This window comes from Lathamus discolor, chromosome 3, assembly GCF_037157495.1.
Source record: "Lathamus discolor isolate bLatDis1 chromosome 3, bLatDis1.hap1, whole genome shotgun sequence".
NCBI classification, from domain to species: domain Eukaryota; kingdom Metazoa; phylum Chordata; class Aves; order Psittaciformes; family Psittacidae; genus Lathamus; species Lathamus discolor.
The window spans coordinates 65,920,931-65,936,863 of record NC_088886.1 but is presented as its reverse complement, the minus strand read 5'-3'; the positions used below and the strand labels follow the sequence as shown (position 1 = coordinate 65,936,863).

The 15,933-nt window shown below is 51.6% G+C and overlaps 1 protein-coding gene and 1 long non-coding RNA gene across 7 annotated transcripts; both read right to left on the bottom strand.

The window, feature by feature from the left end:
* Positions 1 to 141: 141 nt before the first annotated feature.
* ASB18 (ankyrin repeat and SOCS box containing 18) lies at positions 142 to 15,044 on the bottom strand. Of its 6 annotated transcripts, none has more exons than XM_065672718.1 (6): positions 14,747 to 15,044; positions 13,536 to 13,803; positions 5,139 to 5,634; positions 4,413 to 4,526; positions 2,009 to 2,086; positions 142 to 1,272 (listed from the first exon to the last, which is right to left on the bottom strand). In XM_065672718.1, exons 1-6 carry the CDS (start codon positions 14,985 to 14,987, stop codon positions 1,240 to 1,242), a joined length of 1,230 nt encoding a protein of 409 aa, XP_065528790.1. In that variant the 5' UTR covers positions 14,988 to 15,044; the 3' UTR covers positions 142 to 1,239. The 6 variants fall into 6 exon arrangements, with proteins under 6 accessions (XP_065528790.1, XP_065528791.1, XP_065528792.1 ...); XM_065672719.1 differs by having other exon boundaries at positions 142 to 1,269; XM_065672720.1 differs by lacking the exon at positions 2,009 to 2,086.
* LOC136011034 (uncharacterized) lies at positions 10,762 to 12,366 on the bottom strand. Its single transcript, XR_010611157.1, has 2 exons — positions 12,304 to 12,366; positions 10,762 to 12,179 (listed from the first exon to the last, which is right to left on the bottom strand). It is a non-coding gene; the product is annotated as an uncharacterized LOC136011034 (long non-coding RNA).
* Positions 15,045 to 15,933: the final 889 nt, after the last annotated feature.

The following is a 15,933-nucleotide window of genomic DNA, read 5'->3' as shown; positions in this document are numbered from 1 at the left end:
TTCCCAGGTCAGAGGGGCACCGTCTCATTAAAACCAGCGCGGTCCTGAAACTGCACTGCAGACATTAAAGTGCAGTATTTTTCAATTAGAGCTGACGAATTCAATCAAAATTCCATAGATTAGGATGAAATGAGGCATGGGTCATTTACAGGGGAATTTAATTGCAGAGCCATTAGACAAATAGTATATTTGCCATTCTCACATTATCCATCATTTTAGACATCAATAGAAGGAACAGCATCTTTACTAATACAGCAGCACTTCCCAATCCCTGCCTGTAAACACTCCCTTTCCCCATAGCTCCTGATTATATCTGATTTCATTTAAAGCCATGGGGGATTATAAATGTTCCTGCAATCAGGTTCATTAGGACTACGAGAGGGGAGAAAAAAAAAAAGAAGGCGAAATCTCATTTCGGGTTGGGATTGCTTTGCGGATCACCCGCCTCAGCGCAGCCTGCGCGCTGCCTCGCTCTGCTTCGGAAAATAAAACCATCATAAAATCAAATGCGGTTTCATTACCGGGGCCACCACTTCGGGGCTTGATTACTACCCTGATGAGCCCCTTTTGCAGCCGTTGAGAAAGTGGTGGGGAGCAAGCAATTCCCATCGGGATAACACACATACCCCCCCCTTCAAAACACCCCACTTCATCCCGCAGCTGCCCCGGGGGTTCCGGCTGCGGCTTCGGAGGGAGTCCGGGTCGGGAAACATCCGACGGGCTGGAAAAGCCTCTTTTTTTTTTTTTGGGGGGGGGGGGGTGTTATCCTTAGCTCTCCCCATCCCCGGCTGTTTAACCAGCAAACAGAGACGTGTGTGCATCAGGGCGGGTAATTCCTATTATTTGGAGCTTATTTTGCAGCCGCTGCCGGCCGGGACCATCGGTGGTTTTATTGCTGCAGGGTGGAAAACCGAGACGGACCAGCCCCGCCACAAGGAAAAGGCGAGGAGCGAAGGTCTCTGACATTTTTTTCCTTAATAGCAGCTTAATATTAACCGCCTTTCATAAAACACGCGCATCCGGATAGACTTACAGAAGAAAAAAAGCCCAGAAACCCCTTCATTTCACCCAAATGTATGGTGTGTTCGCTGCCTCAGTAATTTAATTGGAATGAAACGTGAAAAATGTGTCATTTTTGGAAAGAATTTATGCATCGCTTCCTGGAAATCTCATTGTCTTAACTAGCAGCCTACTGTGTTCTGTTTAGCAGGCATAATCGCATTTTTATGTGTCTCCGTATTATAAGTTAATGTGACCTCCCGTCTTTAGCTGCTGGAATAAAAAAGGAAAAAGAATGTAAATGATCCATTCCCATAACATCTGCATCAAAACAAGGTGCCGGCAGGAGGAAAAAAACCCTGACGTATAATATGTTCGTGTGTGTATATATACATATACACACATATGTATGTGTATATATACCCACCCGCTCTTTTGCCCGCCTGCAACTTGAAACTTATCAGCCCCAGTTGAGCCGCGCGGCCACCGGCAGAATGGCTTAAACCGTGGGGGGGGGGAGAGCGGGGGGGAACCCCAAACCCCTCAAATTTATTGATTTTGTACTTTTTTCCCCTCTCTTTTTCCCCCATTTCCGATGTTGCCCCGGCTCCGTGCGGAGCCTCCGCAGCTCGCGGTACCGGCGGCTCCCGCCCCCGACGGCAGCCGCCGAGACCAGGGCGCCCCCTGCTGGCCTCGGGGCTCCTCGCAGGCAGCGGGGGGGGGAGCTGCCCACGCTGGTCTGTGGTGTTTACCACCCTCCTTCCCTTCCCTTCCCTTCCCTTCCCTTCCCTTCCCTTCCCTTCCCTTCCCTTCCCTTCCCTTCCCTTCCCTTCCCTTCCCTTCCCTTCCCTTCCCTTCCCTTCCCCTTTTCCATCCTTCCCTGCACCCCTGCCTGTCTTTTCCTCCCCCACCCGCCATCCCTCCACCCCTTTGATGTCCATTTTTTCCCTCCATGGTTAGCTACAGATGGGGAGCCGAGGCTATGGATTTGGGGGAAGGATGGGATCACCTGGTGGGACTCTATCTCCATGCAAGCTTGCCCAATACGGATGTAAAAAGTGTCATTCTTCTCTACTCCGGGGCTACACTAAAGATGAAAGGCTCATTAGAGGCACCAACATTTAGATTTGGCTGGTTCAGCCACACAATGACTCAGCCAGGATGTGTTTTCCCTTAATCCCTTTCAGTTCTACCCCCACTGAAACAAACCATAAAGCAAAGGAGCCACTGAAGTCATGAAGTGCCAGGTCTCAATGTGCCATGGGGCTTTACCGTGGGGGATTCCCGTGTGGGACAGGGACCAAAGATGGGGAACACAGGGGAACTTGGCGATGTCTGTACACAACATAAAGAGTGAGGGAAGCTGTGGAAGCAGCAGGTGGAAGCTGGGAAGGGGGGGAATTTCCTTTCCCTCCCCACTTGGACACTCCCTGCTCCATAGACACTGGCTGAGGGGTGCTGCCAGCATGCTGTGCATCGCCTGTGTAACCCATCATAGTGCTGGGTGCTGGTGCACAGCCCAAACGTGCAAAAAGGTTGATTTATTTATGTGTACTCCTATTTAAATAGCGAGTGTAATTAAGCCATGGAACAATTTGGCGGCAGAGCTGCTAGCACAAGGACAGCTGTTCTTCCGAGGGGCATGTGCACACACTTGCTTTGGTTCAACAGGAATCAATTTGGGAAGCCTCAGGGTCTGGGAAAACAGATCTTTGCTCCTCCTGGTAGCTTTTGCCAAGTCACTATGTGAAATGAAAGCCCAAACTCTTCTGCTTTGGGAGCAGCGATGTGCACAATGGATGTAGGAGGTGCTGGTGCATCCCTTGGACTGTGGGGAACTGGGAGAAATAGGGGGCTGTGGCACCCCCCACCTCGGGTCCTGTGTGGAGTGACCAACTCGTGGTAATCCACTTTAAAAAGTGGATTTTTGGGTCTATTTTACAGTCTGTATTAGTGCCACTGGATACTGCATCCTGCTAACAGCTTCCCTGCCGCACCTCTGCTCTCAGTTCTGCTTGTGTCACTCACAGGGGAGATTATCCAAGGGGATTTGATGCCTGCGTGGGTTGATTTAAGTCATCTGCCGCGGTGCTTGCCTTGGCACACCTGAGGAGCCCAGCTGCTTTGTAGAGAGCCTTTATAATGAGTACTATTCCTATCTGCAGCATGCTTGTAACAGCTACTAATAATTTTATTACTCTTTATAATCTATTTAAAGCACAATTAGGGGAAGAAAAAAAATCTATACGAAGTTACAGCCAAAAGCACCTTTTAGTTGCATTATAAATCCCTGAAAAACAACCATCTATCACGGGATGCGCTGCTCCTCCACCAGGATGACAGCAATGGATGCGGATGCGCTACACCGAGGGAGGGCTGGATGGTGGACCCCAGCCGGCTCCTCTCAGCCCTTCAAAGCACGACTCCTTCAGGCTCCAGCAGCAGGTAATCACGCAGCGGCTTGGGCACAGGCAACAGAGGGATAAGGCAATGGCATTTGCTGCCAAACTTGTCCCGAATGATGGAGCGGCACAAATGCTGCAGGCACCGGACTGTGCCTGCCAGCCAGAAAAGGGACTCGTAGAATAGCTGGTGCTGCTGCAAAGGGGGAGGAGGGAGAAACAGGATCATCACTGGGTGATTTTTGTTCCCAACTAAGCCAAATAAGCCAGAGATAGTTTTGAGATGCGGATCTAAGGGGAGAAGGTAAGAAACCCATCGGTGATGTTAAAGGGCTGTTGAGCTGAGGTGGCTCCTGTGAGCAAAAGCTGGATGAGGAATGCTCCTGTGGAAGCATGTATGGAGAAAGCCAGCCTCGCCACAAGGGCTGTTTGGGGAGGATGCTCTCAGCATCCCTGCAGAAAGCCTTAGAGCTGATGTAGAAGAGACCTGCTTGTTTCTAAGATGGGGAAACAAAGAAGCATTGCTCTGTGCAGCCTCAGCTTTTTCCCTAGCTTGGAATGAAACCCCTTTCCCCCATCCCCTAGAACCTGCTGAAGAGCTTTATTTGCAGTTCAGCAGCCATTCCCCCTTGCAGCCAGGATCATCAAAGGCCTGTAGGGGCAAGGCAGCCAGCAGAGATCACTCAATAGCAGACTGGCCGGACCTGCTGCACATCTAGGGACAAGCTTTTAGAACCCAGAATATGTGGTGTGGGTGCCTGAGCAGTGGTCTGGATCGAGGGTCACTTCCAGATGCTGGGACTGTATCTTATTGCAGGGCAGGCGGGTTTGGTGTTGATGGAGCTAAAGAAGGTCCCGCGGTGACTCAGGTGTGTGGTGGTGCTCTGAGGACTATCCCTTTCCTTTTCTTCCCTACCCAAGTGAAGTTTGGGTGGGGAAAACACCTCTTGGTAGGTAAAACCCCCTCCTCAGGGCTCTGCTGCCCCTGCCAAGCCGCCAGCTCTACCTCACCTGAAGCACCTCCTCCGGCACGGCCTCAGCCCACTTCTTGGAGATGGGAATTTGCGAGTAGGAATTGAAGAGGACTTCGATGACCTCCGGCACGGCTGCGCAGGACTTCAGCACCTAGTCATGGGCAATGGGAGGGGGTCAGGCACAGATACCTGCCCCAGAGGGGGACAGTGTCCCTGTGCTGCAGCCAGGGTCCAGGCTGGTATAGGCCCATGTCAGTATCAGGCATGTGTAGGTTTTGTCCTGGCATGCTTTGGAGCTCATTCTCCATGTGTGAAGCAGTGGGATGATCTGCCCTGCTGTGGCACTTATTTCTCTTGATGTGGCCCTTGCTCCTTATTTACGTTTTTGGCTTGATATGCCAGGATAATATTTTCTTTATTGATGTAAAATCAATGAAATGCAGGGCCGTACAGCGGCTGCACTGATGGCTGATGCACCAAGCCTGTCTCGGACATTCCCAGGCAGGAAAACTCCTCCTTGCTGGTCCCCCACAGCCATGCCTTCTCCCCCCTGCCTTTGCCCTGCCTGCTTTTCCTTGCTGCCACACCGTACGGTTGTTGTCTTTTCCATCATTCACAGCAGCATGGCCAACCCAATGCCATGGTCCCCTCTCCCTGCCTGGACCCAGAGGCTCTCCCAAGTTCTCCCGCTCTTCCCAAAGCCCCCATCCCCACCTCCAACCTCCCCATTGTGAGGGGCCATAGAGGGTTGGTTTTCGGATACCTTGGTGAAGGCGGGGGGCCATATCTTCTGGGAGCCGTGGTTGAGCAGCAGTTGGACGACGACGTGGGGCCGCAGTTCCCGTTTGAAAGCAGCGCCCTGCAGCACACAGCCCAGCGGGGACATGCCATTGTAGTCAATGGCATTGACATCAGCCCCGTGCTGCAGGAGGAAACGTGCCAGGCTGGCGTTGGCTGCCCCACAAGCCTTGTGCAAGGGGGTCCTCCGTGCCTCATCCCGGGCATCCACATCGGCACCGTGGGCAGCCAGGAGCCGGCAGAGCTGCAGGCATCCCTCGGCACCCGGCGCCTGCCCGCAGAGGATGTTGAGCGCTGTCTCCTCCTGCGTGCTGAGCGCGTCCACGTGTGCCCCGTGGCGCAGGTAGAGCCAGGCATGGTCGCAGAGGCAGTGCCTGGCTGCCACATGCAGAGCTGTCTCCGCCCTGTCCTCACTCGGCAGGTTGATGGTGGCTCCGTGTCTCAGGAGGAGCTTGGCACATCTGCAAAGAGGTGAGGACATGGAAAGTGCACTGCGGGGATGGAGCAGGGATAATGGGGTGGGAGGCAGTTCTGGGGGAGAATGGGGATCATGCTGGAGCTGGGCTCCCAAAGGGATAGTGGTAGGAATATGGGGAGAGAGCAGCAGAGGCTGGGGAGGGTGACCCTGTGCCCTGGTGCCCACCACAATGTGGGTGATGGTGGTTTGGGCAACTCTGCCTCTTACCCTTGACCAGCATCATTCATAGAACCATAGAATGGTTTGTGTTGCAAAGGACCTTAAAGTTCGTCCAGCTCCAAACCCTGCCATGGGCAGGGACACCTTCCACTAGAGCAGGGTGCTCCAAGCGCCTGTGTCCAACCTGGCCTTGAGCACTGCCAGGGATGGGGCAGCCACAGCTTCTCTGGGCACCCTGTGCCAGCGCCTCAGCACCCTCACAGGGAAGAGCTTCTGCCTAAGAGCTCATCCCAGTCTCCCCTCTGGCAGGTTAAAGCCATTCCCCTTGTCCTGTCCCTACAGGCCCTTGTCCAAAGCCCCTCTCCAGGTTTCCTGGAGCCCCTTTAGGCACTGGAGCTGCTCTGAGGTCTCCCCTTCAGGAGCCTTCTTTTCTCCAGGCTGCCCCAGCCCAGCTCTCTCAGCCTGGCTCCAGAGCAGAGCTGCTCCAGCCCTCGCAGCATCTCCGTGGCCTCCTCTGGACTCGTTCCAGCAGCTCCACATCCCTCTTGTGCTGCTGCCCCAGAGCTGGACCAGGACTGTAAGGGGGGTCTCTTTGACCACCTTGATCCAGTCGGGTCCCACCAGTGAGCAATGATGCCTGACCCAGCTGTGCCAGCGGCTGGGCAGTGCTGGAGCATGACTAAGCCATGCTAGCTGGGTCTGTCCTGGCCGTTGTGGGGTGTGGGGTTTGGGATGCATCCAGCCATGATGAGGACACACAGGGTGATGGGCTCCTTTGTGCCATTAATCTGCTGGGTGCTGTTTCATGTCCCTGCATGGGTGCAGCCCCAGGGTGTTATGCAGATGATCTACACAATCCCACCCCGTGGCTGCCATCCACCATGTTTCTCAGCTGAAAACATCCTAAACTACTGCCTCCACCTTAATAATCTGTGCTTGGAGCAGAACTGAACCCTTGGTAACCACTCTGTGCAGCAGAAGAGCTCAGTGTGGGGTTGTTTGTGTATAAAAATGGATAATCCTTCTCTTGTTAAGGGACCCAAACTCCTGTGTTGGGCTCCTACCCCATAGAGGACTTAAGAATTGTGTTTTCTGACTGTCCTGACACGGAACACCTTCACAGGTAGTTTAAGGCTGTGGCAATGAGTTTTGCTGGCTTGTTTGCACCCAGTAACGATGGAGTTGCAGAACCTGCAGTCTCCATAAGCTATAAATCAAGGTAAGCAAACCAAATCCCTATTTGCTGCTTCCATCTCTTCTCTCTGACATCACCATGTGTGGTTGCAAAGGGGGGTTGTGCCTGCTGCAGAGTGGTAACACCATTTCCCATCAGAGCTTCCTGCCTGCATCCTTCTGACAACAGATGGGGTTAAAGATGCCCGGTATGTCCCGATGGGTTGGGGTTTCTTGTGTGTATGTGAGTAAATGGATGTGATCTGCCAGTCTAAATGAATCAGAGTGACTGCTCCATCTCCTGCCGGGAGCCACCCGGGGCCGGCACAGCTCAATGTCACTGCCTGGGTTAGTGCATGGGGCTGAGCTCACCGCTGCAGCATGGAGGAGGTATTGTTTGGAGGGAGGGGGCAGACCCACATGCTGTCCAAGGGAGACCTTGAAAACTTGGCAAACTTGTGTTTCCCAAGGGATGCTGCCAGGGAGGTGGGAAGAGCAGACCTTCAGGAAGCCTCAGCAGTGGCTGTCTGGGGACCAGGGAGGGGTATCAATATCAAGCCCCATGTCTGTTGTCCTTCACTCTAATATGCTTTTGGCTCAGGTGTCAGAGCATAGGTGAGGTTCTGAGCTGATACAGAAGCAAAATGAGGGGGAACTGCTGGGGAGCAGAGTCCCAGCCTGATCACTCCATCAGGAGGGATGGGAAGGAAGAGGAGCCCCAGGGAGGAAGGATAGTGCCAGGGTACTGCTTGTTTTTCCTGGCCCAGATGAAAGCTAACATATGTGGAGAAAATAATGACATTATTAGTAGTAGTATTATTAGTATTGTTAATAATATTATCTACCTGAATCTTTCTGGATCTTCAGCACCACTCCCCTAAGGTCTGACAGGAGCTGGTGAGACATTCACTGTCCTTGGTGGTGTGGGATTTGCAAATACCTCCTTGGGCTGTTTTTCCCATATGTATCAAGCCTGAATTTGCCAGGAAAAACATCTCCTGCAGGATGTGTGGGTACGGGCTGTTTCTGCAGCCTTTGCAGCTGCATTGCTCCCAGGTGCTGACAGCCCACGGTGGACCTCACTACTGTGCTGCGGACTGAGTGTGGGGTTGTGCCAGCCCCCAGATCCTCAGATCCTTACTTTACAATTCCCTTTTTACCCTAAACCATGTTGACTCCCTTTCTCGAGCAATGGCTTGTCTCACTGAGGTCTTTTTGGTGCTTGCTGGATGCTGCTGGTTGGTAAAGCTTGGCTGGCACAAAGTGGCTCTGCCATAGACCCTGAGCACAGGCACCACATCGTTTTTGGCACATGCTGTTTATGCAGAGTGCCCAGGCTGAAGAGTTACATCTGCATAGGTAAGACAGAGGGAATATTGGAATATTCCCTGGAATATTCCCCTGCCCTTCATTTCAGGTTGAGTTTAGCGTGTCAAGGGTTGCCTGGAAAAGCCAAGAGCTGTGACTGGCACCTCCAGCCAAGCATCCCCGCACTGCCACGGTGTTTTCCCTTACAGAGAGTGGGATGTTGGACATCCCAAATATCCTTTCAGAGATACCAGAGTGGAAATGCCATCCTTCCCAGATGCTGTCTTGCTGAAGAGTTATTCTTTCTGGTTATCAATTTCAATGGCTAACTTGTTGGAAGAAACCCAAGTCAGCTGACACTGAATTTCCCCCCCAGATACTGTTCCCTATGCAAAACCAGAATGTTAGTAAGGGGCTATAAATATGGGGTGATGTCTTCTAGTTAACAGAAATGGGGGGGCCCTGTGTGGAGCACGTGCCTTCTGTTCAGATGTATGGGGCATCAGCAGGTGCTGGGTAGATGCCATTCATGGTTGTTGGCAATATGCTCTTATTTTAGCTTCTAGTCTCTGTTCATGCACTCGTATGGTTAACACATCACCAGTGATTCTGACTTCTTGTTTATTCCCTGTTAACACCCCATTATTCACTATCAGCTTAGACTCAAATCCCAGCAGATAAGGCCCAGCAATTGTTTGCTGCTTTTTTGAGGGCTTCTCTCCAGTTTTCTGGGAATATGGTAAGAAGCCACAGGTTTAGTGTAGCAGAAACTCAGGCACAGGGTGGCAAAGCAAACCAGTTGTTTTCTATCCATCTGGGTACCAGCACCCTGGCTGAGCAGCTTGCTGGTGGCACCAACAACTTCAATGAGCCACTCACACAGAGCTAATTCTGACTTGTTTAAAGTCCCTTCTAAACCCTTCCTAACTCATTTGCAGGTGATGGGTAACACACCTGAATGTCTCCCTTGCTTGGGCAAGTCACTCATTAGCTTAAAGTCACACTGATTCATGCTGTTAGTAGCTGGTGTTAGTAGTACAGGTTTTCCTTGTGCTGGGGTCCTAGCTCAAATAAATGGGATAAAATGTTTTGGGTTTTATTTTCCTTCCTCACTCCTCAATAGAGTCAGAGCAGACATCAGTGCAGCATTGGGCAGGATGTGCCCATTGCCATCCCCTGCTCTGAGATGGGCATGTCCTGCCTGATGTTGCTGTGTCAAGGGTCCCAACATCCTGCTCCATTTGGGATGAAAAACGCTCTGCCTGGGAAAGCAGGACATAACTTGAAATGGGCTGTGATGAATAACCAGCAGGAGGAGCAGGCGGTTGGGGCAGTGAAGGCTGGAGGAGAATTCCTGTCCCCAAAACCTGCTCAGGCCTCCAGTATTCCTGTGGAAAAATCCCCTGTTCATTTTTCTTCCCCCTCCCTGGAGCTGGAGTGAGGCTTTCCCATCCTTCACTTGGTGGTTTTTCATGGTATTCAAGTGACGATCTCTCCATCTTTCTGTGTTTTATTGCAGGATTGGCCCCCCACTTGGGGCCAATGCAGGGATTATTCTTATTAATGCCCTACAAGAAGAAGGAAGCCTGGTTTTCTTTAAAAGATGAAATGTGGAGCACTGCAAGCCTACTGGTGAGCCCCAGTAATTCTGTGCCAGTGTGGGGGACAAGGAGCATCACTCCCTGCATTACTGCCTCCTTGCCAAAACTTTGTAAGCTGTGAATACTCATTTGTATGAGCCCTCATTTTGTCACACCAACCTGGGGAGCAGCTTCTTCAAAAACAGGGTCAGGCCTTGGGTAGTGCTTTGTGTCCCCTTTTGGGCTCTTTATTTCTTGTTCAGGATCCATGAAAGATCTGATCTTCCTCAGTGGGGGGATGAGTTTCCAAAATGACGGTTCCCAACACCTGAGTTTTGTATTTTAGCAGTGCTGACCAGAGCAGAGGATGAGGTTTAGCACTAGATGATGCTAAATGCTGGCTTTTACAATCTGTGATCTCTTTTCATTTGTAGTTACACTTATTTCCCATAGCCAAAAGGGCAGTGTGTCCAGGCTGGTGCTGGAATAGCTGGAGGGTGCCCATGGGTTGGGTCCACCAATGGCAGGTCAGTGCTCATCTCCCTGGCAGTTGGGAGCCCATCTATCTTGATCACGTTGCCTTTTTAGGTACCTGCCTTCTTGCTTGGCTCCTGTTTTCCTGCTAATTCCTCCCATAGTGCCCTGTCCTTGTCTAACATCCCCTAAGCAAAACCTGCCCTGTGTCCCCGTGCTGGCAGTTTTGTGTTCACTCCCTACCTTTTTGCTTCTTGCATGGACACTGACTCTCTTCCTGCTCCATCCCTGGCAGTGTTCAAGGCTAGGTTGGACGGGCTTGGAGCACCCTGCTCTACTGGAAGGTGTCCCTGCCCGTGGCAGGGATTGGAGCTGGATGAGCTTTAAGGTCCCTTCCAACACAAACCAGGCTGTGATTCTATGACTCATCCCACCATTTATTTCCCATCCCTGAGAGCTGGAGGCTCAGGGCCAGTGGATAACTCTGGTTTCAGCTCCCAGAGTGAAGAGAGACCTTGAAGAACCATATGCAAGGGCACCACTTGCCCATAAACCCAAATTGCACAGATGTAGGGATGACATCTTTTCTCATTCCTTGCCTTGACTAAGCCGACTTTCCCCTATGGAGGGCTGGAGAATCCTGGGGGGTTTCTCTTCAGGTAGGCTCTCCCTTGCTGCATGGGAAACTTGGAATCTTCAGAGCGCTTTTTCCCACTCAGATCTGAAGGACTCCACAAATGCAGTAGCTGGCATTCGCCATCCCTTGTGCTGCAGGTACCGCGATGGGAGGCGGGAGCTACATCCTGCATCCCTGCAATGTGCCTTCCCACCGCCCCATGCCTGCTCTTCCCCCCAGCACTGCCGGGAGAGCTGAGACTCTTCCTCTCCCCCTCAATTATTTTTGTGTTATTTTTTTTGGGGTGCCAATAAAGGCAGACTCCTTTAATCATCCCAGCTTTAAGAGGGAAACGGGAGAGCACCAGGGAGAGAGTGCAGTGAATTTAGAGACTCATCTTACCCCACCATGTTAATTATCTCCGCTGTAAAAAAGAGGTCAAGGAGAGGAACTCTACTAAATAGGCCGACGTTGGCATGAACAGCTCCTAAAGTGAAGAAGGTAAGACTGAACTTTACTGGAACTTTTTTTTTCCATCTCTTCAAAAAGCTCCTAGATTAAAGCTCTGATATCCTTTTTGTTGAAATCTCATGGATTCTGAAGCTCAAATGGCTGGAAGGAAGCCCAGATAATTTTTTTTTATCCCAGTCACTGAGAGGCTCAAAGGTTTTAAGTCCTGCCCCCATGGTGAATTGCCGAGTATATGGGAATACAGAAGAACCTGGCACATAGGTGTTCTGGCCATTGTTATCGAGAGGGAGAAAAATAAAATAGCTCTCTATGTAGGTCAATGACCTGCTCTTTATTGTCGGGAAAAAATTAAGGATGACCTAAAATCTACTCCTCAATAAAAAAAATAAAATATAAAAAAATAGTGAAAAAAGGCAAGGTAAAGTAGTCTCCCCCTAATCAAAGAGGAAATGTTTGTGTTACCCAAAGCTTGACCTCCTCAGTCTCTAACTTTAGCAAAGTCTTTGCGATTGAAAAGCAGTGGTCGAAACCTCAAACCCTGTCTGAAATGTCTATTAATTTTTGATCTTTCAAGGGAGTTGCCTCAGTTATTGTAGAAGCCCCCGTAGCGCCGGGTAGCGTAGTTAAGGGTCTCTCAGCATTTCCATTATAAAGCCCCAATATTCAAGGGCTTGTAACTCATCTGTTTCCATGTTGCATGTGTCTGATCGCTCTTCCCTGGCTTACCTGCCATCCGCTTCCATCCTTCTGGGGGAAATAACATGTAAATCAGTGACAATGGCTCATTTTCAGTGTGTATATATACATACATGCATACATACATATGTGTGTATGTATATATATACACACACTTTTCCAAGGTGGATGTTACCTGTCTGAAAACAGGACTGAGAGATCTTCTCCATGCACCAGGTTGGTTTCTGTGCCCCAACTCTACCGGGGAGAGCAGGTTGGTGAAGGCTAAAATTCCCTCCCTCTCCTCCCCCAGGGTTTTTAGGGTGGCTTTGGGTTTGAAGCCTGAAAGCTTTAAGGTCAAAAGGGAGTTTGGGTAAAGGAATTAAAACCAGCTCCTTGTTAGTGATGAGTGCTGCTTGTAGCATCCTCCCTTACCCATCCCACTCCTTCAAACCCTCTTCACACCAAGGATGCTTTTGATTAATCCCTAGATGTTTGGCTGAACCAGAATTTGATTAATGCTTACGTTTTGGCCATCTTATAGAGACTCTTAGTTGTGAACAGGGCTCAATGTATTTACATCTAAAAAACCTTTTCCTCTCTGGCTGCTTTTCTTTCTCAGAGCAATTTGCCTGGCACCTGGCCCATGGTACATGGAATCCATAGTGGGAACCTCGCCTTCACCACCTTCTTGTAGTTAAGCTATATCAATCCAAGTTCCTTTGGCACTGAAAGTCTTACCAAGCAAAGCTTAGTTTTCAAGGCAATGCTTGTGTTCATCTCTGTGTGATGCTGATCCAGGGTGAGAGGGGAGCAGATGCACGTGGTCAAGCTTTAACCCCAGCTATAAACCAAGGTGGATCCACCTGTAACTTGTGTAAGGTAAGGAGGTGGGAGGGTTGTTCCCCATCCTGCAGACCCCATCCCTTTGCTATGGCCCTAGGGCTGGAATTTTAGGAGGAAAGTGGGCACTGTCTTTGGCACCATCATGCCTTGTGGATGGGGCTGGCATGGGCTGAGGAGCACAGGAGGTTAGGGTGACCTACGTGCCTGTGACTGTACCCATCCTGAGCATCTTCCGGAGGAAAGTGTGCTGGACCAGGGATGCAGGACATAGTGATTTTAGGATAAATCATCAGAAGAGAGAAGGAACCAAAACCACATGGAGCCAGGCTGGGTTGCTCCTGTCTGTGGGAAGAAGAGCTGGGCCATGCAGTGCACCCAGCACTGAAATGCCCTTTTTTTTCATGTCTATACTGAATGTGCTGCAGCAGCTGCCACAACCAGGAGACGCAGGAGCACATGGGAACCCTGCCAGGAACCACAACATCTGGTTTTGCACCCCACAAAGGCAAAACCCTGAGGTTTTGCAGGGGATGTGAGGTTATCAGTGGGATGGGGGGATGCTGAGGGGGCCCCTCTCCTTACCCCAGCGAGTCCCGCGTGGTGCAGAGGTGCAGCGGGGCCAGCCCCTGGTCGCTCCGCAGGTTGGGGTCGGCCCTGTGCTGCAGCAGCAGCGCGGCGCACTCCGTGTGAGCCCCGAGGCAAGCTTCGTGCAGGGGCCCGCGCCCGCCCGGTGCCAGGTCGGGGTCTGCCCGACGGCGGAGGAGGTGGCGCAGGACGGCGGCGTGGCCGCGGCGGGCGGCCAGGCACAGCGGGGTGCTCAGCTCCCGCTTGTACTCCAGCGACCACAGCCCTGCGGGGACAAGCGAGCGGGGACGGGTGAGCCGCGGGGCTCCCTCCGGGGCACCGGGCCTGGGGATGCACAGCATCAGTACCCCGCTGCTTCCGTGCGCTCCTCCAGCTCCCTCGGTGTTTCAAAGAGCCTGGTGGCTGCTCCAAGAGCTGCTGGCAAGAGAGGAAGTGGAATTCCCCCCCGGGTGAGTGCGCATCCAGGAGCAGGATTTCAAACAGCATGAGGTGGGTAAACCAATATCCTGCCCGTAACCAGCTGGGTAGGGGACCCTGTGTGCAAGACCCTGCTGGCAGGAGCGAAAAGGCAGCTCAGCAATACCCCATCGGCACCAGGTGAGGGAAAAAAACCTGTCTTTTCTGGGACTGGGCTGGGCCTGAAGGCACCCGAGTTGATGGGAGCATGCAGGGCTGGCAAAGGGATGTTGGTTTTGGGCTTAGCTGGAGCAAGGTGCATTTCCCATCACCTCCAGGACCATCAGTAGATGCACAGTGCTTGGTGAGCACCTGGTGACCATGGAGAGTGTCTGCAGTTCAGTGGCATCAGGTACCACTAACCTGGGAGCATCGTATTCCTTCCAGGTAGGACCAGGCTGCTCCTTCTGAACCCCTGCACAGAGAATCTGGGCTGCGAGCCCTCTTGCAAGCATACCTAAGCCGCACAGTGCCCCAACCCAGCCTGAATGGGATCCTGTGTACACACACGTTTTACACCTCCCTGCCCTTCTGGTGGGTTAGTACGTGCAGAAGAGGATACAATAGTGAAAGGAAGTGCTGGATATTTACGGGTAGGGCTGCAGGGCAGAGTCAGCTAACAGGAACCAGCCACCTCAGGAGCAGGTGCTATAAAAGCAGTGTTAGGCACTGAAGTGCACTGCACCTCTCCTATTTCGGGTTAGTAAATATCTGGCTCTATTTAATGTTTCTGGCCTTTAAGGGAGAAGTACCTGAGAGTCCGTAAGATGCTTGGCTTTTCACCTGCCACTCCAGCTCATCTTTACTGATCTCAAAAACCAGGTTCACATCTTGACAGTACTGGTCAGTCAGCACCTCGAGGCTTTGCAGGTCTCCTGTGACCAGGGCTGTGTAATACTTGGTGGCGGGAGCGTGAGCTGTTAGAGGATGCTCCAGATCCAATTTGGGGGAAATCTGTAGCTTTTCTGTTACAGGTCCCGGTAACTCGCCCATTCCGGTGCTTCCCGTGTGTGTAGGTCCTAGCTGGGAGGGTAGATGGGCTTTTATAGTTCATTGTTTCCATCCTCCTGGGCTCATTGTCTAATTATAATCCAGTTAAGTCTCTATTGTTGTTGTATTTATAACTCCACCGGGGTCAGATGATAATGGGTATGTGATACAATGAGGGTCAGACGGTCACTGGGCTGTGTTGTGGCAGTACCTCTTGGATTAAATCACTGGTGTAATTGCAGCCGGCAGCGTGGGACATGGGTGTTTAGGCTGGGGGGAAAACGGTGCCATTTAGGGGGTAAAAAAAAACAACAGAAAAGAAGAACTTTAGTCAGCTCCTGCATGCCTAATGCCATATAACCTTACTGTGTGCTCTGAGCGCTGAAAAAGTGTGTGTGTGTGTGGGGTTCTCTGCCTGACACTGTATTTCTTTTTCTTGAAAGCACTTTTGCCTGTTTCCAGCCTCATGGCTACTATAGAGCTTTATGTTAGTGGCCAACACCACACACCGGTGCATCCCTGCAGTGAAGCAAAGCACTTGGCAGGGCCAGCGAGGTACAAATCCCTCTGGGGCTTTGGCAGGGGGAGCTGCTTTCCCTGCTCGTGCCTTGTATAGGAGAGAGAAAGCCTCTGCTGCCATTTAAGCACAGGCACGGATGCCAGCAGAGCGTTCCCAGCTCCTGCTGCCCTGAGGCTCGTGGATCCTTTCCTCAAGGTCATGGAAGAAGTGCACGGTGGGGACGAGAATAGACCTCGGCATCTTGTGACTTGGAGGCTCTGTGTGACACAATCCCCCCCTTTAGCTCTTACATCCCCCTACCCAGTGAATAAACATCATCAAAGAGGATCTTGGGAGGATGTTAAACTGCATCAAAGCAGAACGGACGTGGAGGCACTGCTGAAGTGCTTTGTGGAGCCAACCTGAGGCTGGAAGAGGCGTCTGGGACCT